At 43.2% G+C, this 27,341-nt stretch overlaps 1 protein-coding gene across 1 annotated transcript in view; it reads left to right on the top strand.

The window, feature by feature from the left end:
• Positions 1-14,154: 14,154 nt before the first annotated feature.
• The window catches only part of EIF3A (eukaryotic translation initiation factor 3 subunit A), a 46,097-nt gene continuing 32,910 nt past the window's right edge, over positions 14,155-27,341 (top strand). The window contains exons 1-5 of the mRNA XM_066238795.1: positions 14,155-14,375; positions 23,863-24,053; positions 24,209-24,345; positions 24,740-24,903; positions 27,097-27,296. Of these exons, the coding sequence (XP_066094892.1) occupies positions 14,327-14,375; positions 23,863-24,053; positions 24,209-24,345; positions 24,740-24,903; positions 27,097-27,296 (741 nt within the window). The 5' untranslated portion in view covers positions 14,155-14,326. The remainder of the gene's footprint in view (positions 14,376-23,862; positions 24,054-24,208; positions 24,346-24,739; positions 24,904-27,096; positions 27,297-27,341) is intronic.

The following is a 27,341-nucleotide window of genomic DNA, read 5'->3' as shown; positions in this document are numbered from 1 at the left end:
GGGAGAGCATGCCCAATTGCTTCTGGAATTTCAGACCTAGAGATCCAACTTAAGGAACCAGGAAAAGGCGACCAGTCTCAGTGGAGCAGGATGAAAGCGTGCTGGGCGAACTGCCTCTCCTTGTTCCTGGTGTGGTTGTTTGTGGGTGTCTCCTGCAACCCCTGACCCTAAGTATTTACTCAATGAATGTGCTAGGGGCAGCCCTATGTGGCCAAGGCCCATAGGTGCCACCTTTGTTTCTGGCACGTAGGAGACACTCAGAAATAAACGAGGATAAAAGCAATGATCAGTAGTTTCTAAAACAAAGGAGTTGAGGGAGATGGTGTTGGGTGCAGGGAGGGAAGGCTGATGAAGGCTGTGGCTGGCTTGAATGGAGTGGAACATAGGGCCACGGGTGGAGAGGTTATCCATGGGTAGGAAGGAGGTACCTCCCTCCCTCCCATTTCACCACTCATACTGTCACACCTGCCAGACTGGCTCACCAGAGTTAAGGGGAAGAAATAGAGGGTAGAGGGAAGGAAGACATTCCCAATCTTTAGCAATAAGACTGTTGTCCTTGTCTGACCTGTGGTGGCGCAGTGGGTAAAAGCATCGACCTGGAACACTGAGGTCGTGGGTTTGAAACCCCGGGCCTCCCTGGTCAAGGCACATATGGGAATTGATGCTTTCTGCTCCTCCTTCCCTTCCCTTTTCTCTCTGTCTCTGTCTCTCTCCTCTCTCTAAAATGAATAAATAAAAATCTAAAAAAAAAAAAAAAGACTGTTGCACTCACAGCAACAGAAGGAACTAGGGTGTGGAAACAGACAAACCAGGTTCTAATCCCAGCTCTGCCATTTTAGCTGCAAAAACTCACTCATGGTGCCTATCTTCCCCATGCTTGTTTACTCAGTGATCAAATGGAGCTACTCATATTGTTCTCTGTGCCTTTCCCAGTGAAGGTCTCAATCAAGAAAAACCTTTATGCTATTTTTATAAAGATCACCTTGTGTAGGAGGTCCCCAAGACCACCCCCAGATTTGATGATTTGTTAGGGGATTCACACAATTCAGCATATAGCTGCCTGCGATGCTGGCTATGATTTATCATTGCAAGAGGATACAAAGTCAAATCAGCAAAGGGAAAAGCCACATGGCATGGTGTCCAGAGAAAAGTAGGTCCTCGCTTCCAGGAATCCTATTCCAGTGGCGTCTCTCAAGATGCATTTAATTCCTCCAGCAACAAGTTATGACAACACATGAGAAATATTGTTGACCAGGGAAGCCTATTAAAGACCCAGTGCTCATTAAAGACTCAGGTTTTTTATTGGGGGCCAGTCACGTATGCAGCTTCTGCCTAGCATGTATCTAAATTCCAGGCTCTCAGAAGGAAACGATGTTCAGCATGAACCCCACTGTTTGTACAAAAAGTTTGGGCACTCTTAATAAATTCTGGGAATGGTGGGAGCACTCCTGAAATTCAAGTTCCCAGACACCAGCCAAGGGCCGACTTAACAGCTGACTTCTCTAAGGATGCGGTCTCAGGCCTGCTCTGTCCTGTTTGCCCAGCCTGCTTGCTCCTTACTCCCCAGGAAAAGACGAAGAAGTGGTTGGCACCGAGCAGATTTGGAAAAGGCCAAACATCTTCCACAGATGTCCTCATTTCCAGGTCCCTGGGAGCCAACTGGGTTCTTCTTCTCGTCTTTTTTCCGTAATTGGATTTAATGAGAGATTAGGCATGTATCAGCTAAGAAAGCCATTGGGGTGGCAGCTCTTTTAAGGGTTTCCAGGTCTGCTTGGGGACTGGGAAGTCACCTCTAGGAGGAGCTTCAGTCAACTTCCCTGACATTCTTAGTGACCGCTGGCTTCCAGCCTATCTGATGCTTCCAGAACATTCCCAAAAGGAAGTAGTCCTTCCGTGTTTTCCACAGTTTCAGGGTGAAATATTAGAACCTGAGCAGATCCCAGGCCTCAGGAAGCCTAGCTTTGGAGCTGTATTACATTAAAAGAATGAGTTCAGTAAGAAAAATGTAATTAAAATAAATTCAGATCCTTAGCTACATTTTTCAAAGAACATTAAAGAGGATAAAATTCATTATCTACAGTGATGTATTAAAATCCCTTTCCTCTCCTATTTTTAAAATAAACTTTGTATCTTATTTTATTATTTATTATTTATTTATTTTTTTGTGCCAAACCAAATTTTTTTAAAGAATAATTTTAGATTTACAGAAAAGTTATAAAGATAATACTGAGCATTACGGTATACCTTTCACCCAATTTCCTCTGTTGTTAATACCTCACATCCATCAGGTACATTTTGTCACAACTAATGAACCAATATCGATACATTAGTAACTAAAGGCCAGATTGCCTTAGTTTTTACCTAATGCCTCTTTTTTTGTTCCAAGACCCTATTTAGGATAACATTAGATTCAGTCCGCATGTCGCCTTAGGTCCTCTTGGCTATAACAGTCTTAGATTCTCCTTGCTTTTGATGACCTTGGCAATTTTGGCAAATGCCAGTCAGGTATTTTGTAGACTGTCCTTCATTTAGGATTGTCTGATGTTTTTCTTATGATTAGATTGGTTTATGCATCTTGGGGGAAAAGACCACAGAGGTCAAGTGTCATTCTTATTTCATCATATCGATGGTCCATCAAGATGATAACCTTGATCACCTTGCTGATGAAGTGTTTGTCCGGTTTCTCTCCCATAAAGTTACTCTTCCCCTTCTATATCGTCCTTTTTGGATATGTCACTATGCACTGCCCACAATTAAGGAGTGGAAGGCTATGTTCCACCTCCTTGAAGGCAAAGTATCTACCGTACATAGATTATCCCGAATTCTTCTCCACGGGAAATTTGTCTGTACTTTCCTATTTACGTACTCAGTCTTTACGTATATCCGTATGGACTCACTCCGCATTGTCGTAAACTATCTCTTATTCACTTGGCACAGGTTCTGAAATCTCTCTACACTATCTTTACAAATCACTCTCCCTGTTGCCAACTTCTGTCCTCTTTCCTTTTCTTCCATTAGCCTTCCCCGACCTCTCTAGTCTCTCTTTTTTCTTAGCTCAAGCCTTTCTTACTTGAATCTCCTATCCTACTTCTCCAGCTGTCCTCCTAGCTCATTACCCCATGTACCTAAGAAAACGTAAGTGGGAAGAAAGGGAGGGTAGGGATGAAAATGCTCATCAGTCATTATGAGACCACTATGGTAGCTGAGGGAGCAGAAAGAGGCTGTGAATATTCCATGCATTGATTTTGTCCTTTTTCTATGTATATATGTGAAAATGATCTCTAGGGAACTTGTGTCACGGATTATGCTGAGTGCTACTTGTAGCACTTAAACCTCAAATTCATTTAAACCTCAAATTCATCTTGCCTATTTTTTTTTCTTTTCTGAAGCTGGAAACGGGGAGAGACAGTCAGACTCCCGCATGCGCCAGACTGGGATCCGCACGCCCACCAGGGGCGAAGCTCTGCCCACCAGGGGGCGATGCTTGCCCCTCCGGGGCGTCACTCTGCCGCGACCAGAGCCACTCTAGCGCCTGGGGCAGAGGCCAAGGAGCCATCCCCAGCGCCTGGGCCATCTTTACTCCAATGGAGCCTTGGCTGCAGGAGGGGAAGAGAGAGAGACAGAGAGGAAGGAGGGGAGGTGGAGAAGCAAATGGGCACTTCTCCTATGTGCCCTGGCCGGGAATCGAACCCGGGTCCCCTGCACGCCAGGCTGACGCTCTACCGCTGAGCCAACCGGCCAGGGCCTTGCCTATTTTTTTTTTTATTAAGTGGGAGGTGGGGAGGCAGAGAGACAGACTGACTCCCACATGTGCCCCAGCTGGGATCCACTTGGCAAGCCCTCTATCACCGCGGTTCTCAACCTGTGGGTCGCGACCCCGGCGGGGGTCGACCGACCAAAACACAGGGGTCGCCTAAAGCCATCGGAATTTTAAATAAAATATGTATTTGTGTTTTGGTCGGTCGACCCCCACCGGGTCGCGACCCACAGGTTGAGAACCGCTGCTCTATCAGGTGATGCTCTGCCCATGTGGGGCTGCTGCTTTGTTGCTCAGCATCCGAGCTATTTTAATCCCTGACTAGGCCATGGAGCCATCCTCAGTGCCTGGGGCCAACTTGTTTGAATCATTTGAGCCATGGCTATAGGAGAAGAGCACGAGCGAGAAGGGGAGGGTGAGAGGTGGAGAAGCAGATGGTCACTTCTCCTGTGTGTCCTGGCTGGGAATCGAACCCAGGACTTCCACATGCCGGGCTGATGTTCTACCACTGAGCCAACCGGCCAGGGCCTCCTCCTGCCTGTTTCACAGATGATAAAACTGAGGCTCAGAGAGATTACTTGCCTAATGTCACAGTGCTATAAATAGTAATGCTGGGGTTTGAAGCCATGTCATACTCCAAATCTGGCTTGCTCACAGGATGAACTAAGATGTACTTGCAATCCTAGTTCTCTAGGAAACAAAACATACCCTCAAGTTCTAAAGCACCAATATGGAACAGTCTCTGATTCCTTCCATGGGGCTTTTACTCCGACAGTCTAAACTTGTACAGTGAAACCTTACACAGCCTGCCCTTTCCTCCTGTGAGCTGTCCCTTCATTTTTATTTCACACAAGGCAAAATCAGTGTAGAATTTTAGACTCCACTAGGGTTTCCTTCTTCTTTCTCTGAGTTAATATGGAGAAAACTATTAAGGGCTCTGTATTAGTTTCCTATTGCTGTGTAACAAATTACACAAATTTAGTGGCAATTGAAAACAATCCCCATTTATTAGCTCATAGTTCTGTAGATCCTAAGTCCAAATACAGAGTGACTGGGTTCCGCTCAGGGTCTTGCCAGGCTGAAGTCCAGGTGTTCACTGGACTGTATGCCTTTCTAGAAGCTCTGGGAAAGAATTTGCCTCTAAAACCTCCAAGTTGTTGATGGAATTAAGTTTTTGCAGTTGTAGGACTGAGGCCTCTATTCACTGGCTGACTGTAGGTCAGGGAACTGCTTTCAGCTTCTAGAGGTTGCTTGTGGTTTCTTGCCATATGGCTGCCTCCATACTCCCTCTCATGCTTTGACTCTCTTTGAATGCTTTAAAGAGATTTAAAGGGCTCATAAGACTGGTCAGACCAATCCAGGTAATCGGACCTTCTTCAAGTCAATTGTAACATGTAATATAACCTAATCATAGGGCTAATAACCCGTCATATTTACAGTCCCAGGTATTATACAGGGTGTACATCAGGGAGCTGGAGTCTTGGGGAACATCTTCGAATTTGCCCACCACAGTCTCCATTCCTTTATCTATTCACATATCACGTATTTAATATTTTTTTTTAACTTTTTTTTTTTAAAGATTTTATTTATTTATTTATTTTTAGAGAGGGGGGAGAGATCGAGAGAGAGAGAGAGAGAGAGAGAGAGAGAGAGAGAGGGAAGGGAGGAGCAGGAAGCATCAACTCCCATATGTGCCTTGACCAGGCAAGCCCAGGGTTTTGAACCAGCGACCTCAGCATTCCAGGTCGATGCTTTATCCAACTGCACCACCACAGGTCAGGCACGTATTTAATATTTATAGAATGCCTTTCCTGAGCTAGAAGTAGTTCCAGGGGTTGTAGATACAATGATGAATAAGACAAACTTGGTCTCTTAAATCTTACCATCTAGTGTGGTGACACAGACAATAACCAAGAAAACAAAGCAAACTAGCAGTAACGAAAGCTCTGCTGGGAATTGACATAGGGTGGGATTTATATTTAGATTGAGTGGTCAGGAAAGGAGGAAGAAATCTGTGAGGAGGTGCCATTTTAGTTGCTCCATGAAAATATAACACAATGAAAACATCCACTCAAGATTGTCTAATATCCACAAACCCAAGATGAAAGCCCACACCCTGTGGTTCCACGGTTCCTTCTAATCAAGTTTTACACACTTAACAGAGAAGCCTGTTTTCAACCCACACCCAAACCCACTATGCCCTGTGTCTTACTCATTCTGTTTTCTTGTCCCTAGTTGGTTTGTGTAGCTTTGGATTTAATCTCCTAAATTCCCAAGCAGGAGCCGGGCTCCAAGGCATGCCAACCACAGTACATGCAAGTATGTGCTCTATCAGCGTTCTCCTGGAGTCTGGCAAAATATCAATGGGTGAAGACTCATGAGTGTACATATGTGTACAAATATTGCCAGTCCACATTTCTCCTAAAAATTTACTCAACTGAATTTGCATTTCAATTTCCTGCTTTACATTTGCAGAACCTAAAGGTGCCATGAGAACTACCTGGCACAGGAACAGTGCAGCCCACATCTGCCCTTGGTTCACCACTGGGGGAGGAGCACCAATCCCAGTTGGACACCTGCATGGTTAAGAACGGGAGGCTTTGAGGTTTGGGGCCCTATTTGTTAATATACCATTGGAGCCACCAAGAGCTCTGAAACATACACAGAGACAGTTTCCGGGTGTTGATCGTGTGGCAGGCGCTGTCCACATACAAAGATGAACTGTCCCAGTCATTACCTTCAAGGAACTTCCCATGTCATAGTGGAGACCAACATTATAGTATAGGAGGTCTGCTTTAAATAAATTAAGTTATTTTTTTCAATGAATATTTATTGAGTACTTCCTCTGTGTCAGGCAGTGATAGATAACAGACACAGCACAAATCCTTGCCCTCATCAAGCTTATTATAGTCTAAGGGATAGACAGTAAAGACATAGACTCATAAGATATATTGGGGGTCAGGTGGTAGTAAGCAAATAAATGCTATGGAGGAAAATAAAGAAGAGAAGGTGTTTGGAAGTATGGGAGGAAGGTAGGTTATTGTTACATTAAAGAGTTGAGGGACAACGTCATTGAAAAGGTGACATTGGTATGGCATGGGAGGGACCAGTGGAGATGGAGAGGCAGTATAGGGCCTTTCAGGTCATTATAAGGACTCTGATTATCACTGCATGAGCTAGGGAGCCACAGAGGGTCTTGTGATCAAAGGACTAACACGATCATCTCACTTTTGTTTTAAAAGGGTTCCCCTGCTTGCTCTGTGGACAAGGGGAAACAGAAAGACAAGTTAGCAGGTTACTATACACTCTAGATGAGACACGACGGTGATGTGGATCAGAGTGATGGCTGTGGAGGTGCTAGATATGAGATTTGTTGAAGGATTGATTGAATGTGGGGATTTGACAGAAAAAGTAGAGTCAAGGATGTCTTCAATATTTTGGGCTTGACCAACTGTAAAAACAAGGTTGGAATTATTTTACATGAGGAAGATGACAGGTGGAGCAGGTTGAGGGCAGAAAATACCAGAGTCTGGTGTGGGGCAGGTCGGGTTATGTTGTATGTTAAACATTTAATGGATGCATTAAATAGGCTTCTGGGTATGAGACTGGTTTTCAGGAGAGAGGCCAAGCGCTGGTGGCGGAATTGTGTAACTTAGCAGCATAGAGGTGATGTCTACAGCCATGAGCTAGAACCAAGAGAAGAATGTTGTCAGAGGAGGGGTGAGGTCCAGGGGCTGAGCCCTGGGACTTTTCATCCTTAGTGCTCAGTGATGAGGAAATGTCAGCAGAGGAGATTGAGGAGTATTCAGAGAGGGAGGAAGAAGATCAGGAAAGGGTGATCCTGGAAGCCAAGAGAAGTGTTTCAGGGAGGCTGGCATGACCAACCCCGTGTGCGAGCAGCAATGGAATCCAATGCATAGGTATACAGGGGCTGATTTAGATCGCTGCGCGGACTGGAGAGTAACAGGAAGCCAGGCAGAGTGTATGAGTCCAGATGCAGCTGAGTGTGTAGGCAGGAGAGCACCAAGTTCTCTCCCAGTTCCTCCACCGTTTGCAGTGCTATAGAAAATGAGGGCATCAGTCAGAGCAGAGGACTGGAGAGAGAAAAAGTATGAGACCGTCATCTAGGAGAATGGGGACGTGGCCCAGTGAATTGTAACAGGATGACTGAAGAGCAACATGGGGCTTGTTGAGGCTTGTGATCAGGAATCTAAAGTGAGACTTGTCAACATGGTTGCAAATTTTACTCAGGTCGTGTTAGGCTGCAGGCAGAGAGCAGGTGGCAGGTTGGGTTGCTTGGGGTTTGAGTAGACTGAAGGGAGGGCCAAGCAAGAAAAGAAGTAAACATGGAATCCAAGCTGCGAATGGAGGAAACAGAAGACACAGGGATGAGGAGCAGTGAAAAGGAAGTAGGACTGATGAATGGATTGCAGGGCCCCGTCAGGCAGCGAGGCCACTGGACTTGGGGTGCAGTAGGGTGGCCCATGGTGGTGGTGACCAGAAAGTGAGATACATGAAACCAAGACTTGGAAACTGAGATGGTTGGTGTGACCAGCTCTATGGCAGGGGTCAGCACACTACAACCTGCTGCCTGTGTTTATATAGCCTTAAGCTAAGAATGGTTTTTACATTTTTAGATACTATATCTAAAAATAGACTATTTTTCCCTTCAGCAAGAATAGTTGCTTCAAGAATTAAAGATATTGCCTGACCTGTGGTGGCGCAGTGGATAAAGCATCGACCTGGAAATGCTGAGGTCGCCGGTTCGAAATCCTGGGCTTGCTTGGTCAAGGCACATATGGGAGTTGATGCTTCCAGCTCCTCCCCCCTTCTCTCTCTCTGTCTCTCCTCTCTCTTTCTCTTTCTGTCTCTGTCTCTCCCTCTCCTCTCTAAAAAATGAATAAATAAAAAATTTAAAAAAAAAAGAATTAAAGATATTGCCTGACCTGTGGTGGCGCAGTGGATAAAGCATCGACCTGGAAATGCTGAGGTCGCCGGTTCGAAACCCTGGGCTTGCCTGGTCAAGGCACATATGGGAGTTGATGCTTCCAGCTCCTCCCCACCTTCTCTCTCTGTCTCTCTTTCCTCTCTCTCTCCCTCTCTCTCTCCTCTCTAAAAATGAATTAAAAAAACCCCAATTATTAAAAAAAAGAAAAAAAGAATTAAAGATATTGCCTCCTGGCCTGTAAAGTCTAAACTATTTATGAGCTAACCTTTTACAGAAAAAATCTGCTGACTCCTGGTCTAGACTCTAGGGGTATTACTATGTGTGGGAGTGAGTGGCCGAGGTAAGGCAGAGGGCACAGCCTTTAAGGCCAGGTAGCTGGGATATTGGCAGGATCACTCACACAGGCATAGAAACTACCGGTAATTATGACGGTAGTGTTGGAGAGAGGGACAGGGAGACAGAACTAAGAGCCAAGGAATGCTGGGGTTTGTAGTTGCCTACAGAGGCCTGGGATTTGTAGTTGCCTACAGAGGACTGTACCATGGGGGAGTCCAACGGGGTCTAGTCTGATGGTGTGAGCTTTCAAGCTCGGAGTTGAAGGTAGAAGAGAGAGAGAATGCTCTGGAAGGAGGTAGTGGGAAGGGCTAGGTGGTCATTGATCCACCTCCAGGTGCCAATGGTTTGAGGAAAATATACAGCCATCCTTTGACAGGGCTACAGGGGGCAGCAGACTGCTCAGGATGGTGTGGGTGATGGAGTTCATGGTGGCCTGAGCAAATAGCATAAGCTAAGTGGCATTCTATCACCTTGGCTGGCAGAAAAGGCTTTGCAGAGAGGCCTTTGAGCTGAGGCTTGAAGTATTCCAGGAGTATTAAGGTAATGGTGAGAAGGATGGAGAAGGGATATACAGGTGTAAGAAAGCATGTCTTTGAACACTAACCTCAGAAAATCACAAATGAACTTTGGCACAGCTGGAGGTTCAGAACCTGTGTGATTATAGCTTTTGGTGAAGAACGTTGTTTCTTCTTTGATATTTGCACGCTGGGCTCGGGCATATCCAGCTCTCCTTGTTGATGGGAACATGCTATATGAATGAAAGAAGGCATACATCTGACTTTGAAACTTGTTACTTTCCCCACAGGTATAGTAGGAAACTGATTTATATAAATGTTAACATGGGGACTCATTCATTTATCTCTCCAGCATATTGAGAGCATCCTATCTTCCCAAAGCTCTGCTAGGCATTCCGGACACAGTGGTAGGAAAAATACAAAGATAGTCCTTCCCTTCACTGAGCTAACAGATTGCAAGTAATTATACCGATGTATGATCAATGCTAAGACAGGATGTTATTGATGCTCACTGCCTTGGCATCTAAACTACACTGCTCACAAAAATTAGGGGATCAGGGAACGTGTATCTACTCCAGTACTTTCAGCCTTTTGTAAAGTGCATTTTCATCAATAAAATAAAAGTTGGTTTTGATCCCGGATGAGCCCTCAAAAAACAAAAACAAAACAAAACAAAAAAAGTTGGTTTTGCATCTCATTTGCATAATAGAACTTTCTTTGACTTATTTGCTTTTCTGATGTTCTTGTTTAATAAAAGAAAATCAAATGGGCCCTGGCCGGTTGGCTCAGCGGTAGAGCGTCAGCCTGGCGTGCGGGGGACCCGGGTTTGATTCCTGGCCAGGGCACATAGGAGAAGCGCCCATTTGCTTCTCCACCCCCCCTCCTTCCTCTCTGTCTCTCTCTTCCCCTCCCGCAGCCAAGGCTCCATTGGAGCAAAGATGGCCCAGGCGCTGGGGATGGCTCCTTGGCCTCTGCCCCAGGCGCTGGAGTGGCTCTGGTCGCGGCAGAGCGATGCCGCGGAGGGGCAGAGCATCGCCCCCTGGTGGGCAGAGCTTCGCCCCTGGTGGGTGTGCCGGGTAGATCCCGGTCGGACGCATGCGGGAGTCTGTCTGGCTGTCTCTCCCCGTTTCCAGCTTAAAAAAGAAAAAAAAATAAGAAAAAAAAAATCAAATGCTTCTTTTTATTACTTCATATTCATTTTGAAATAGCGCCTAATTTTTGTGAGCAGTATAGTTGAGGGGCCAGGGAAGAAAACTGGAGAAAGTGACATTTTTTTTTAAAGATTTTATTTATTCATTATAGGGAGGGAAGGGGGGGGAGGAGCAGGAAGCATCAACTCCTATATGTGCCTTGACCAGGTAAGCCCAGGGTTTTGAACTGGCAACCTCAGCGTTTCCAGGTTGACGCTTTATCCACTGCGCCACCACAGGTCAGGCGGAGGAAGTGACATTTAACCTGAAGGCTGACATTAGAACAAGAAATGAGTGGTGGTGCCTTGGCAGGTTGGCTCAGTGGTAGAGTGTCAGCCCAGTGTGTGGAAATCCCAGGTTTGATTCCCAGCCAGGGCACACAGGAGAAGCGCCCATCTGTTTCTTTACTCTTCCCTCTCTCCTTTCTCTCTATCTCTATCTTCCCCTCCTGCAGCAAAGGCTCTACTGGAGCAAAGTTGGCCTGGGCGCTGAGGACGGCTCCATGGCCTCTGCCTTAGGCACTAGAATGGCTCTGGCCACCACGGAGCGGTGCCCCAGATGGGCAGAGCACCACCCCCTAGTGGGCATGCCGGATGGATCCCGGTAGGGTTCATGCGGGAGTCTGTCTGCTTCTCTGCTTCTGGCTTCAGAGAAATAAAAAAAAAAAATACAAAATGGGTGGTAGTGAAGAATGTTCCAAGTGGTAGTGAAGAATGTTCCAAGTGGTGATGACATGCTTCAGGCTGGAGATGGAACAGAGGGCTAAGGCACTGAAAGACATTGAGAGTGGTGAGAGGTGGGTCTGGAGAGACAATGGGGGTCAAAATGGGAGTAGTATCTCTGTCTTCTGGAACTTCTGGCATGTCTTTGAAGACTTTCTCTCCCTAGGAAGCAAAGTCCAAGAAGGCAGGAACCACATCTGTCCTGTTCACTGCTGTATGCCTGTAAGTGCTTACTTTCTGTGTCTTGCACATGGTGTGCACTTGATAATGGTTTTTTTGATGAGTGTATAATCGTGAACCTTAGTTTACCTCTCTGAAATTTATGTTCCTCAGTATAAATATCATCATCATTACAGCATTCTTGTAAACAAAACGATGTGAGAACATTTTGTACCTGCAAAACATAATACTTGTTTTAAAGCTGTAAGACATTATGTTGCAAGTATGTATAAAGTATTACCTCTGTTTTTTTTTTAAATGGTATCTTTTATTTATCTTTTTTTTTTTTTTTTTTTTTTTTTTTAGAGAGGAGAGGGAGAGACAGAGAGAGAGGAGAGACAGAGAGAGAGAGAGAAGGGGGGGAGGAGCTGGAAGCATCAACTCCCATATGTGCCTTGACCAGGCAAGCCCAGGGTTTCTAACCGGAGACCTCAGCATTTCCAGGTTGACGCTTTATCCACTGTGCCACCACAAGTCAGGCTACCTCTGCTTTTTGAGAATCTTATTTACTTTACTTGTCAGAAAACCCCCCAAAACATTGTAGGAATTATCCAGTCACATGTAGTAAAATTAATAGGTTAATTTATCCTTGAAATTGACATTATCTTTTACTTATTCACAAATATGGTAGTAGACTCTAAAAAATTTTACTTAATGCACTTAAATGATCGTTGGCTATTATGTTACCAAATGCTTCATATACTTTTAATAACGTGAAAGAGAAAAGGTAAAGAGATAGAGATGCTGGATTTCATTTTACCTCCTGATTTTCTAGTGCTTGCCTTGTTTTAGGTCTACCAAATAATATTAATCAATGGTATCATGTTACCATTTTCACGGTAAGAATGTTGGAAAACTTTTTCTGCTATTTAGGCCAAGTTTTCTTTTATTTTATTGTTACATCTCTCTATGGTCTACTAGTTTTCTAACTACATCATTTAAAAGCTATATTTGCTCTTATGTTTAGCTCTTTAATTTTGACTTAATTATTATATACACAAACGAGTCTCTTGATCTTGTCCCATAAAACAGTCCCTATAGCTTCTTAGTACGTGTTGCTTAACCCTGTTTGGCTTAGTTGGTGGGGAATAAGCTCAGAAAGTTAGAATGGTTTAAGCATTTAAAGGAAGAGCTCTCTGAATTTTAATTTTGAAATACTTTTTTAGAATTTGTGATTTGTCTGCCAGCATTTCAACAAGTTTTCTTTTACAGAGGTCAATTTAGTTAAATTGAAAAAAAAACCCCACTCTTTGCTGAGGCAGAAAAAGAGGGGAAATGCTTTTTGTGTACTGTGGTTTTCTCGTTCAGTAATGTAGTGCTCTTATGTATATTAATTCACATGTACCCTCTATTATTACAACTGTGTAATAAAGTTGTAACAATTTATTCCACAGCTGCTTTCTGAGTTTTTCTTCTGAACTCATCTTAATTTCATACGGAAGGCTTTAGTAATTAGATTTAGTTTAAATGGCTTTCAAATTCTAGGTATAAATAGCTAATGTTTGAAGATTAAGATTATTAATCAGTATGACCTGTGATGGCACAGTGGATAAAGCATCGACCTGGAATGCTGAGGTTGCTGGTTCAAAACCCTGGGCTTGCCTGGTCAAGGCACATATGGGAGTTGAAGCTTCCTGCTCCTCCTCCCCTTCTCTCTTTCTCTCTCTCCCTCCTCTAAAAAAAAAAAAAAAAAAAAAAATTTTAAAAAAGATTATTAATCAATAATAGACCACAGCATAGGGCCTATTTTCACGAGTGCTCATTTTTCTTACGTTTGCGATGTGTGTGGAATATAAAGGCGACAACACTCCACGCACATTCAAATATACAGGTACGTTCTGCTGGCGGGGTTTTGCCCTGTGCCAGGTTGCTGTCACCAGTCTGTCCCCATCTTTAAGGTCTCAGCTCAACACTCGCCTTGTCTGAGGGCTCCCACTCTTTAGGCAATCTGTCACCAACTTTTTAATTTTACTTAGATATAAAATAAGCTGGTTTGTTATCTACTGCGTTCCTCCTTGCTATGCTAGTCTGTGACGTGACAGGTCACCACTTTTGCTAGTGCTGAGCCACGTGGACCTAAATACGCTTGCTCCACGCGTTTCCGTTAAACGGATAAATTCCGCATTTTCTGGGTCCATTCCCTACGAATGGACCTGTCACTGTATGACTCCGCACAAATCATGGTAAAAATGAGTCTGTGCAGACGCCTGTCTTCCAGCCAGACAGAAACAAGAACTCAAATCTCACCTTTCCCACCCCAAGTCTCGCTGGAGGAGCGAGGGGCCTGAGAAGACCCGCCTCCCTAACGTCTAACCCCGGAGTTCCAAGGGGGCAACGAAGCGCGCGGATGACGCCAGCCGCCGCCACGTCAGCCACGCGCCTAAAGCCAGCGCGCCTGCGCGCGGGGGAAAGGGCGGTGCGCACGCGGACAGCCCCTACATCCGGGACCTGGGAGGTGGCAGCGGCGGCGGCGCCGCGCGGAGGTCACGTGCCCCTCTCCTTTCCGTCTCTGGCTGGCTGGGCGCGGGCGACTGCTGGCGAGGCGCGTGGAGCCCCGCGCTGGTTCCCCTTCGTCCCGTCTCCCGGCCCGGGCCACTGAAGAGTTCACTGACGCCGGCTGAGAAGAGCCTGCCGCCAAGATGCCGGCCTATTTCCAGAGGCCGGAAAATGCGCTCAAACGCGCCAACGGTGAGTAGGAGATCGGGGCGCACGGGGTTGGGCGACCGAGACCTCAGAGGTCGGGGGGCCGGGGCCTGCGACTCGCTGCCCCGCTGCCTGAACGCGGCCGGAGGGAGGCTCGTGTGCCTGTCCCCGCCGTCCCAGCCGCTGAGGCATGGTTTCCCTTCTCGCTCCAACCGACCGGAGAGTGGGAGGCGCGGAGCCGGGAATCGTCGCCCCGGAGGCCCTTGCTTTCCCACCGCTGCCTTTCGGGGCGTCTTGGGGGCTGCTGGCCCGGAAGACTGGGATGCCGGGACTGGAGCTGCTCCACTCTGCCTTCCCTCGCCTTGCTCTGCAGGCCATGGGTCCTCCGTTTGCTTAGGCCCCGCGCCCCGGGCCGCCATCTGGGAGTGCCGAGGAGGAAGAAACATGGCTCCCTCCCGGGGACAATGCACGCGAGAGCCTCGACTCCACCTCCCGCCGAGGCCGGGAGCCGGGCAGTCCCACCGCCGCTCTCCCGCGGACTTCTCCGCCCCCTGACCCGAGCGCGGGGCTTTGCTGGGTCAGGGTCCACTTACCCTTCCTCCGGCCACTGTCTTTCCGCTTCGGGGACTCTGACCCGTTTAACCTATTTCCAGTAGTTTTCTGGCATTGATTATTGGCAGCCCCAAAGCCTTTTCGGAATCACAGGAAGTTGGAACAGAGATAATACTATAAGGGAGCGACTTAAAAGTTTTCTCTGAAAGATAACGAAACTGAGGCCTGGGAGAGGGAGAGACAGAATGCTTTGCCCAAGGTCACTCCTCCGGGAGTTAGTGGTTGAGCCAGGGGCTAAAACTGAGAGGTCCCTTGACTTGCAGATGAGTCGTGGGTTTTTATTTTTTTTCGCCACAGCGCTGCTGCCTGCGATTCCTGTTTCCATATGTGTACTTAAGCCACGGGCCCTGTCGGGAAAACTTGTGCGTGTCCCGCTGTATTCAATAGACATTTATTACGTTGGCATTGGTGGCGGGGGGTGCAAATGTATTATTGCATATACATTTTTAAAATATATTTTGAAAACTTTCTTGTTTAGGTTTTTTTTTAGCCTAACAATTTGTGTTAGGGCGTCCGCTGCTCTTATTTTCACCCAAATAAGTTTTGGGTCTGATTCATGTTGTAGTGGACATGCCCTGCGTGTTACCGTATGTTTGTGGACCTTATTTTGTTAGCTGGTTTGAAAATTCCTCTTGCGAAAAGGTCAATGTCAGTCATTACATAAAATTGATTCTACTGATTCATCAGAGAGGGAGATGTGTTTGTCATATGCTTATTAACTAACAATTTTGGGGAGTTAACATTAAGTGGAATGTGGGCCATTCTGCAGTCTTTGGTGTAGAGTAATTGTTTAGAAACAAAGTTTTTAAAAAAGCCCTGCAACTTCAGATCTGATTATTTATTGTAACCAGCCATCTAATGATTAGAATAGGGGAGAACTTGAGGTTTATAGAGAAGAAAATAGATAGAAATGTATTACTATGAAATAACAATAAACTGTAGCAAAGTTAGGAATTTTTAAAAAGTTTCAGACTTAGAATTATATACAGTGACTTAAAATTACTCCTGGATTTGCTATTGTAGTTCTGTTTTACAGTCATTCAAATGATTTTACCAACAGTTGTCCGTTCCCCCGTGCCCCCCCCTCCATTCTAACAGCCTAAAGCACTGTAGTCTCCATGGCCTGAATAGTACACATTTAATGAGTTCAGGCTTTATTTCCTTCATTACAGCTTCCTTCTGAATCTCCATATGAACTTAATGTTTCAGTAACTTCACATTTTCTTTTTTTTTTTTTAATTTGTTGATTTTAGAGGAAAGGGGAGAGAGAAACGATTCATCGGTTGATTCTTGTATGTGCCCTGAGGGCAGATGGGACCCACAATCTTGGCATATTGAGAGGATGCTCCCAACTGAGCTGCCCAGCTGGGCAACATTTTCTAAGTTGGCATTGATTTGATTCTTGAAGAGGATGTTGGGGAAAGTATCTAAAATTAAAGTAGGCAAGATGAGAAGGGAATACTGCTGAGGGGGCGGGGGTTGGAATTTGTTTCTGTAACTTCAAGTTCTTTTCTTTATTTTTATTGGTTTTAGAAAGAGGGAGAGACAGGAACATTAACCTGTTCCTGTATGTGCCCTGGCTGGGGATTCAACCACCAACCTCTGCTCTTCAGGACTGTGCTTTAGCCAACCTCGCTATCTGGCCAGGATTGTTTCTGTAATTCTTTTATCCTTTTATTTTTTAATTTTATCTGTTGATTTTAGAGAGAGAGGAATGGGGAGAGAGACAGGAATATTGCTCTATTCCTGTATGTGCCCTGACCAGGGACAGAACCAGCAACCTCTGTGCTTTGGAGCAACACTAACTAGCCCAGCTATCCAGCCAGGGTGACTCTTTCTGTAATTTTTTTTAAGACTTCTGACTCCTTGTTGCAGCCCTTTTAATCTGTAGAATGAGTCGTTCTGAAATAGAGATGAAACGCATTACCAGTCATGTAGTAATTTCTGTACCTGTGACCTAGTGAATAAGAGATCTCTTCACAAAGTGTCAAGGTGAGCAGAATGTGAATGGCATGTAGTAGTGCTTATAAAACTAAAGGTGGTGATGAAAGCACATTTTATTCAATGGAAATAATCTAATTTTTGTCTGTTTTATCTGTAACATTTGTGATCTCAAACACATTTAGACCTGTCATTGCATTATTTCAATTAAATGTGAGTAAATTTAAGTAGAATAATCCTTTAAGTCACCTTGAGTCTGTGTATCAGAGCAATGTTTTTGGAAATAACTATAGTAATTATTCAGGGAAAGCTTGGCCCAGCAGTTAACAGGCAAAAAATTCATACTGTGGCATCACTTGGAAAAAACTTTTTTCTCAGATTGTATTAGTAGTACCAAATTAGTTTCTCCTGACCCTGTAATAGCTCTTTAAATTAAACTACCTCAAGGATTTAAAAATAAAGTTGTTTTAAATCCACAAATTGTGTAACATTATAGCTCATGAACTCCTTTACTTAGTCTTTATGCACAAATGAACTAGTAAGATTGGGGGCTTGCCTACACTTTTTCTTTATAGATACATAGTTTCAATTTCTGAAAGGTAAAGTCAGAATGCCCACTTCCTGCTAATACAGTTTTTTAAAATTATTTAAACATTTATTTATTTGTTTATTTTTTTGTGTGGCAGAGACAGAGAGAGGGACAGATAGGGACAGACAGGAAGGGAGAGAGATGAGAAACATCAATTCTTCATTGCGGCTTCTTAGATGTTTATTGATTGATTTCTCATATGTGCCTTGACCAGGGGGGCTCCAGCAGACCTAGTGACCCCTTGCTCGAGCCAGCGACCTTGAGCTCAAGCTGGTGAGCCTTGCTCAAACCAGATGAGCCCTCGCTCAAGCTGGTGACCTTGGGGTCTCGAACCTGGGTCCTCTACATCCCAGTCCGATGCTCTATCCACTGCGCCACTGCCTGGTCAGGCTGCTGATACAGTTTATAATTCCAGATTTAAAATTTTATTTCAAGAATATTAATCTGGAAAGGAACATTCTCATTGCAATAGAGCTTTGAGTGTGTGACTGTTCTTTCTAGCCTCAATCCCCCCCCCAATTAAATAATTCAGAGGAACTAAATTCACCTTGTATATATTAGAGTAAAGATACCAAGAATTATTGTGAGAAAACTGTCTCCATTCAAGTTTTTTCTTTTAAAAACAGCCTTACCTGGTATTCTGCCTCCCTCCCTCCCTCCCTCCTGTGTTGAGGTGTTCACTATTTAAAAAAATATTTTTTATTGACTATTTTTGGTGATGTTGGTTAATAAAATTATATTTTTAGGTGTACAGTTCTATAATACATCATATGTATATTGTATAGTCACCACCCCAGGTCAGGTCTCCTTCCATCGTCATTTATGTGTTTGTCCTTTTGAAGTTATTAATGCATTTGCTTTGGCTTGTTTGAACCTATTTCAGAGTTGAAAATATGGTGTGGGATTTGGAATCATAAATTTTGATTGGCTGGCTGTTTAGGAAGTGAAAAATACTTTTAATTCTATTCTTAAACAGCACTTTTTTTAGAGAAGGGGACAGATAGGAAGGGAGAGGGGTGGGAAGCGTGAACTCATAGTTTGGACACTTTAGTTCGTTGATTGCATTTTCATATGTGCCTTGACTGGGAGACTCCAGCTGAGCAAGTGACCTTGGGTTCAAGCCATCGACTGTGGGGTCATGTCTATGATCCCACACACAAGCCAGTAACCTCAGACTTTCAAACCTGGATCCCATGTCGACACTATCCACTGTGCCACTACCTGGTCAGACCCTAAACAAGACTTTTTGTTTTTTAGAATGACATGAAATAAAAAGAAAACCACATTTTCCCATTTGAAAATCAAAGATTGGGAAAGTGAATTATTTTTAGACAGTTTAGTATTTTATCATCAGACCCCATCTTGGCAAGCTCTCAATTCTAATTCTAACTCTTTATCTAAATATGTTCTAAGATGTTGACAGTACTTACATACAGTAGTATAAGATTTTAATCTTCAGTGTGGCCCTGGCTGGTTGGCTTTGTGGTAGAGCATCCACCCAATGTGTGGAAGCCCTGGGTTTGATTCTTGGTCGGCACACAGGAGAAGCACCCACCTGCTTCTCCCCCTCTTGCCCCCTTCCCCCTCACTTCCTCTCCTGCAGCCATGGTTTGATTGGAGCAAGTTGGCCCCAGGCGCTGAGGATGGCTCCTTGGCCTTGGCCTCAAGTGCTAAGAAGAGCTTTGTTGCTGAGCAATGGAGCAATGCCCAGAAGGGGTCTTACCCAGTGGATCCCACCCGGGGTGCATGTGGGAGTCTCTGTCTCCCCTCTTCTCACTGAGTAAAATTAAAAGAAAGCATCAATGTAAGATTGAGAATTGGATATAATATGTTATTTCAGTGATGCACTTGTGATATCCTCAATATAAAGGATACATTTAACTAAAAACATTTGCTCCCTAATTTTTGGTTAATGATTTTTTAAAAATAGCTGTTGAAAAAAATCTAAAGTACTGTTGGCAAGTAATCTTGTATGCATGCTCCAGAAATAAGACATAGTAGGTAAGTCCACCCCTTAAAACAGGAAAGGTTTATTATTCCAACAAAGTAGCTAGTTGTATTACATCTGTTTTATTTCGTAGGGTTTTATTTTTTGGGGGGGGAGCTTAATAAAATTGACTACTGAAAATGGACTTTTGTAATGGCAAGATTAATACTGAGCCTATTAACTTGAAGTATTGAAGAGAGTTTTACATCATTTACATGTGAGTCATGATTTGCTATGATAGGGGATGAAGTAGGATATTGTGTAAAGAAACTTGCAGTATGTTTTGTGATTTATCCTTTTGTAAGCTTTTAAATATTCTAGAGTTAGAATATTTGTAACTTTCCTGGGAGAAGGAATGTTCAGTCAACATTCCTAAAAGATGTGATAGTTGGAAGAAGCAGTATTAGAGCATTACTAAATCTGTAGATTTAGTAAAACTCCCAAATAGAAGACCTTTTTGTCTATTATTTACCTAGCACAGAATTGCGTGGTAAATAATGCTATGTACATTGTTGGTGTGCTTTGTTTAACTCTTTTTTTTTTTTTTTTTTTTTGTACTTTTCTGAAGCTGGAAACGGGGAGAGACAGTCAAGACAGACTCCCGCATGCACCCAACCTGGATCCACCCAACACGCCCACCAGGGGCGAGGCTCTGCCCACCAGGGGGCAATGCTCTGCCCCTCTGGGGCGTCGCTCTGCCGCGACCAGAGCCACTCTAGCGCCTGGGGCAGAGGCCAAGGAGCCATCCCCAGCGCCTGGGCCATCTTTGCTCCAATGGAGCCTTGGCTGCAGGAGGGGAAGAGAGAGACAGAGAGGAAGGAGGGAGTGGGGATGGAGAAGCAAATGGGTTGCTTCTCCTATGTGCCCTGGCCGGGAATCGAACCTGGGTCCCCCGCACGCCAGGCTGATGCTGTACCGCTGAGCCACCTAGCCAGGGCCTGTTTAACTCTTTTGTTTTTTGTTTTTTTTCCCTGAAGTTGGAAACGGGGAGGCAGGCAGACAGACTCCCGCATGTGCCCGGGATCCACCCGGCATGCCCACCAGGGGGCGATGCTCTGCCCATCTGGGGCATTGCTCTGCCGCAATCAGAGCCATTCCAGCGCCTGAGGCAGAGGGCCCAGAGCCATACTCAGTGCCCGGGCAAACTTTGCTCCAGTGGAGCCTTGGCTGTGGGAGGGGAAGAGAGAGACAGAGAGGAAGGAGAGGGGGAGGGGTGGAGAAGCAGATGGGCGCTTCTCCCGTGTGCCCTGGCTGGGAATCGAACCCGGGACTCTTGCATGCTAGGCCGTTCTCTACCACTGAGCCAACCGGCCAGGGCTGTTTAACTCTTAAAGAATGCTTTGTCACTCTGGTTAGATAGCTCAGTTGATTAGAGCATTGTCCGATAAGCCAAGATAAGCCTAGGTTGGAGTTCCATTCCTGGTCAGGGCGGTACATACAAGAATCAACCAATGAATGCATAAAGAAGTGGAACAACAAATCTCTGTTGTTTTTTTTGGCGTGCTGGGAACACACTATCTATTGAGCCATCTGGCCAGGGCATCAAAAGTTTTTTTTGTTTTGTTTTGTTTTGTTTTTTGAGGAGGAAGATAAACAATGGTCTTCTAAAATGGAGATATGTAGTGTGGCTGGCTGATTGGCTCAATGGTAGAGCGTCAGACTGAATGTGAAAATCCTGGGCTCGGTTTCCTGGTCAGGGCACACTGGAAAAATGACCACTGCTTTTCTACCCCTCCCCCTTCCCCTTCTCTCCCTCCTCCTGCCCCCTTCCCTTTCTTCCCCCTCCTCACCAGCAGCCATGGCTCAGTTGGTTTGAACTAGTTGGAACTAGTTTCCCTGGGTGTTGAGGATGCCTCAGTGGAGCCTCACCCTCAGGTGCTATAAATGGCTTGGTTGTCAAACAGTGGCCCCAGATGGGCAGAGCTTTGCCTTGTAGGAGTCTTGCCGGGTGGATCCTGGTGGGGGAGGATGCAAGAGTCTGGTCTCTGTCTCCCCTTCTCTCACTTAGAAAAAACACAAAGACAGTTTTTGTAGTGTAAATTAGTGTTTTAGTTCTCCCAAGTTTTTTTTCATATGTTCAATAAAAACTTTCTATGAAATAAGGCAATAATTGAATGTTAAGGTGAACATACCAGATGACAAGTTAACCTTTCCAAATAAGATAAATTTCAAAGTTAGAAATAATGTGATAGAGGAGCCTTTGCTTTTGAATGATTTTTATTTTCTTTTATTTTTTTTAAATTTTTTTTTTTGTGTGTGTTTTTCTGAAAAGAGAATTAGGGAGGCAGAGAGATAAGACTCCTGCATGCGCCCCACCAGGATCCACCCGGTATGCCCACTGTTTTTTTTCATATGTTCAATAAAAACTTTCTATGAAATAAGGCAATAATTGAATGTTAAGGTGAACATACCAGATGACAAGTTAAATAACCTTTCCAAATAAGATAAATTTCAAAGTTAGAAATAATGTGATAGAGGAGCCTTTGCTTTTGATTGATTTTTATTTTACTTTATTTTTTTTTTATTTTTTTTGTGTGTGTTTCTGAAAAGAGAAGTAGGGAGGCAGAGAGATAAGACTCCTGCATGCGCCCCACCAGGATCCACCCGGTATGCCCACCAGGGGGCGATGCTCTGCCCATCTGGGGAACTGCTCCATTGCAACCAGAGCCATTCTAGTGCCTGAGGCGAAGGCCATGGAGCCATCCTCAGCACCCAGGCTAACTTAGTTCCAATGGAGCCTTGGTTGCAGGAGGGGAAGAGAGAAATAGAGGGAAAGGAGAGGGGTATAGGTGAGGAAGCAGATGGGCGCTTCTCCTGTATACCCTGGCTGGGAATCGAACCCAGGACGTCCACATGCCGGGCTGCTGAGCCAACTGGCCATGGCCTTGAATTTTAAAATGAGCAATATACCAGTACATAAAACCAGAGATTAGAACTGGATTTTCAAATATTGCCACATATATCATAGAATGCCTTCAGGTTTAGGTGGCAGTAAATTCAAGAGTATAAGTTTCTTTGCTGTATATTCTAAAAATTTCTTTCCCAGTTTTTAAAGCTGAACTTTTAATTTGAGAAGTTTTAGGTTTGCAGAATTATTGCAATAATAATAATACAGAGTTCCGTAGACTCTACTCATATTTTTCCCTCTTAATATTTCACATCAGTGTAATGGTACATTTGTCACAACTAATGAATAGATACTGTTCCATTATTATTATTCAAAGGCCATACTTTGTTTAGATTTCCTTAGTTTTCTCTAATGTCATTGTATTTCAGGATTTCATTCAGGGTGCATCACATTCAGTTGATTTAGGCTCCTTGATTGTGATAGTTTTTTACACTTTTCCTTGTTGATGACCTTGATAGTTTTGAGGGGTACTAGTCTGGTATTTTACAGAATGTCCTTCATTTGCGATTTGTCTTAATATTTCCTCATGTTTTGACTGGGATAAGTGGAGAGATAACTGTGCTTATGTGTTGGAAGATTCAATTTTGTTAAGTTGTTTGTTCTTCCAAATGTGATATATTTATAGAATATCCCAATTGAAAATCCCATTGATCTATTTTATAGATATCTACAAACTAATTCCAAAGTTTATTTGGAATGCAGAAGGTCTAGTATAGTCAACACAATGTTGAAGAACATCATCAGAATGCTCACATTACCTGGTTTCAAGACTACTGTGAGTTTCTTTACAGGAATTAAGACAGCGAGGTATTGGCAAAAGACTAGACACATAGATCAATAGAGAGTCCAGAAATAGACGGACATAAATAGTCAATTGCAGTTGGTCTTAAAGGCAATCTAATGTATTTTTCTGCCTCAAGTCTTAGCATGAACTTGTAAAAATTACATCAGCCAGAGAGCACTGGTGACTAAAGTCATACTTTTCTGTATTTTTTTCTTCTTCATGACTTTCAGTTTCTGGAACTTCAAAATCACTTAGATATGTTTGGTACAGAGGAATTGAATGAAATCTATCATACTTTACCTGCAGGCCATATATTGAGAAAGTACCAGGTGTTCATAGTTTTACCTGGGATAATTTTGGCGTAGCTTTAGAAATAAAAAATAGCCTGACCTGTAGTGGCGCAGTGGATAAAGCGTCGACCTGGAAATGCTGAGGTCGCCTGTTTGAAACCCTGGGCTTGCCTGGTCAAGGCACATATGGGAGTTGATGCTTCCAGCTCCTCCCCACCTTCTCTCTCTGTCTCTCTTTCCTCTCTCTCTCCCTCTCTGTCTCTCTCTCTCTCCCATTCTCTCTCCTCTCTAAGATGAATAAATAAAAAAAATAAATGTGACCTAAAAAGAGATGGTAATGAGTTCAGAAATTAAAATAGCCAATTTAAAAGGTAAGATTTAGACTTTTGTATAATTTTAATTCTCCTGATTACTTTTCCAGAATTTCTTGAGGTTGGCAAAAAGCAACCTGCTTTGGACGTTCTTTATGATGTTATGAAAAGTAAAAAACATAGAACATGGCAGAAAATACACGAGCCAATCATGTTGAAATACTTGGAACTTTGCGTGGATCTTCGCAAGAGCCATTTGGCTAAAGAAGGTTTATATCAGTATAAGAACATTTGTCAACAGGTATGAACAGAACTGGATTTAATATTTTTGATAAGTGCTTTAAATAATTTTGAGTTTACCTTTCAAAGTTAGTATACGTTATATCATAAAATTTGCTTCTAAAATATTTTATGGTTTGTTGGGGAAAGTGTTTTCAGTTCTGTTTTTGTTGTTAGGTGAATATCAAATCTCTAGAGGATGTTGTTAGAGCATATCTGAAATTGGCAGAGGAAAAAACTGAAGCCGCGAAAGAAGAATCCCAGCAGATGGTCTTGGACATAGAAGACCTGGATAATATTCAAACTCCTGAGAGGTCTGTGGGTTTAAAATGCTAATGATTTATTCTCACTGTTTTTCTTTACACATGTCTTTATCTTTATTTGAAGTAGGTATTTATTAGAAAGACTGCTTACCTTTGAAGTTTTAAAAGTATAGTAATGGAAAAAATCATGTGTTACTCAAAATTTGGCAGAGGAAAACTATAACCCTCAGGTAGGTAGATGTATACTAACTTAAATGATTGTTCTGTGGATTGAGAATTCAAGTACTTGGACACTGAGTATGACAGCTTTACACTGTGTCCAAAGTTGTAGGAAGAATTTGCACTATTTTATAATGATCATTGTTGGTTTTGGTGTTTTCAGTCATATGGCAAAGTAGGAAACCATGTCCTAAAAGTGTTTTCAACACTTTTTATGTTTTTGTAGTGTTCTCCTAAGTGCTGTAAGTGGTGAAGACACCCAGGATCGTACTGACAGGTTACTTTTAACTCCATGGGTTAAGTTCCTGTGGGAATCATACAGACAGTGTTTGGACCTTCTTCGAAACAATTCTAGAGTAGAACGTCTCTACCATGATATTGCCCAACAAGGTAAAACAAGAACTGATTTGAAAAGTTGACTTAAGACTAGATTTTGCAGAAGATTAACTGTTAATGTTAACCTCCTTTTCTCTGTAGTACTTATTTTACATAGTTTTTATCCTTATTGAAAGATTAGCATTCATTTGAATACTAAATAAGTTGACTTATAAGAAATTTGTTTTACTATCTAATGTAATTCTATATGAGATGTATGTATTCTGTTGATGGCTGGAAGACCTTTTTAAGTCATTCTGGAAGGGGGAGAGATGAGAAGCACCAACTCCTAGTACTACATATACTTTAAATCTGAAGAATGTGTTGTTTATTTTTCTAACCTTGTCTCTTTCCCTCACTGTCACTTGCCTTACTGTTAAAGCAGCCTTTTAACTATCATATATGCGACTGGGATAGTGTGACTATTGAGTATATGTGATTTGAGAGTGGTTCTTGGCTCTTTTCTGCTTTGGCTTATACTGCCATATTTTTACTATGGGGATGATTGGCATTTGTCTATTCAAGTTCTAAGTGACTTTGATTATGAATGGTTTACTGGGAGTATTAGAACTTGTGTTCTGTTCTGCTTATGTGGTTAGCATATATGAATTTTCAGTTAATACAAATAGCTTGAGACTTTTTATCTATTGGTATAAATATTAACTTGAAGTTAAACTGCATTCTGTTTTTTTAGGACTGTTGAAATAGGAATACTGTTTTTTTAGAGGACGGCAGGAGAATTCCCCTCAAATTATTCTAATGTACATATGACAGAAGAAAATTACTACTTTAATTATTACTTTAAAGTTACTAATAATTACATGCCAATTTATTGACAAATGATTAGAATCTTAATATTTAATGACAGCAAGTAGTTCATGTGCATATCTATGTACATAGTTGAAATCAGATGACCTTAAGCCTCTATTTTGCACAGTCTTAGGACAAAAGCTTGCTGTCTGTGTAAGTTAGATAACAAAGTTTATTTGACCCTTGAACAAAATGAAGGTTAGAGGAGTCAGCCCCTCCATGCAGTTGAAAATCTGTAGAACATTTGAACCCCCAAAAACATAACTACTAGTAGCCTACTGTTGACTACAAGTCTTACCAATAACATAGCACATATTTTGTATAAGTAGGCATTATATACTGAATTCTTACACTGAAGTAAGTCTGAGTAAAGAAAATGTTAAGAAAATTGAGCCTGGCCTGTGGTGGCACAGCAGATAGAGGGTCGAGCTGGAATGCTGAGGTCGCCAGTTTGAATCCTTGGGCTTGCCTGGTCAAGCCACATACAACAAGCAATCAATGAACAACTAAAGTGAAACAACTATGAGTCACTACTTCTCTCCCCCACCCTCTCCCTTCTCTCTGTAAATTCAATAAATAAAATCTTTTAAAAAAATTGTAAGCAAGAGAAAATAAATTTACAGTACTTACTGGAATAAAACCTGTGTATAAGTGAACCTGCACGATTCAGACCTACCTGCACTTAAGGGTTATCTGTATTTCAGGCCAGAATTTTGTTTGTTCTTTATGAGTTTGAAATAAGTGTTTTAAAGGTAAGTCCCCTTTAGACGTAAATTTTTTTATTTTTATTTATTTATTTATTTTTACAGAGACAGAGAGTCAGAGAAAGGGATAGATAGACAGGAACGGAGAGATGAGAAGCATCAATCATTAGTTTCTCATTGTGCATTGCAACACCTTAATTGTTCATTGATTGCTTTCTCATACACGTGCCTTGACCGCAGGCCTTCAGCAGACCGAGTAACTCCTTGCTCGAGCCAGCGACCTTGGGCTCAAGGTGGTGAGCTTTTTGCTCAAACCAGATGAGCCCACACTCAAGCTGGCGACCTTGGGGTCTCGAACCTGGGTCCTTGGCATCCCAGTCCGATGCTCTATCCATTGAGCCACTGCCCGGTCAGGCCCCCGTAGACGTAAATTTAAATAATTTCCCACTTGTAAATACAGAACTGTATTTTAGTCCCTCAGACCAGACTGATAACTATGTCCAAAAGGTCAGGGCACATGAAGTGAGTTTTTTTTTTTTTTTTTATGAAGTGAGTTTTGACTCTGATCACTTCTAAAGACTGATGATGAGTTCGGTAAATCTTGTTAAAATAACTGGTTTTAATACATGAAATAAAATGTATTAAGATAGTTTGATGGTGGAAAGTACCTAATGTTTTACATTTGTGCTTATAGCTTTCAAATTCTGCCTCCAATACACCCGTAAGGCTGAATTCCGTAAGCTGTGTGATAATTTGAGAATGCACTTGGCTCAGATTCAACGCCACCATAACCAAAGTACAGCAATCAATCTTAACAATCCAGAGAGCCAGTCTATGCATTTGGAAACCAGGCTTGTTCAGTTGGACAGTGCTATCAGCATGGAATTGTGGCAGGTATGGTGATAACTGCTAGCTTGCTTTCAAGTTAGGATAGCCTAT

Source organism: Saccopteryx bilineata, chromosome 7, assembly GCF_036850765.1.
Source record: "Saccopteryx bilineata isolate mSacBil1 chromosome 7, mSacBil1_pri_phased_curated, whole genome shotgun sequence".
Lineage (NCBI taxonomy): Eukaryota > Metazoa > Chordata > Mammalia > Chiroptera > Emballonuridae > Saccopteryx > Saccopteryx bilineata.
Note: the sequence above shows the minus strand (reverse complement) of the source record. Positions and strands in the feature narration are given on the sequence as shown.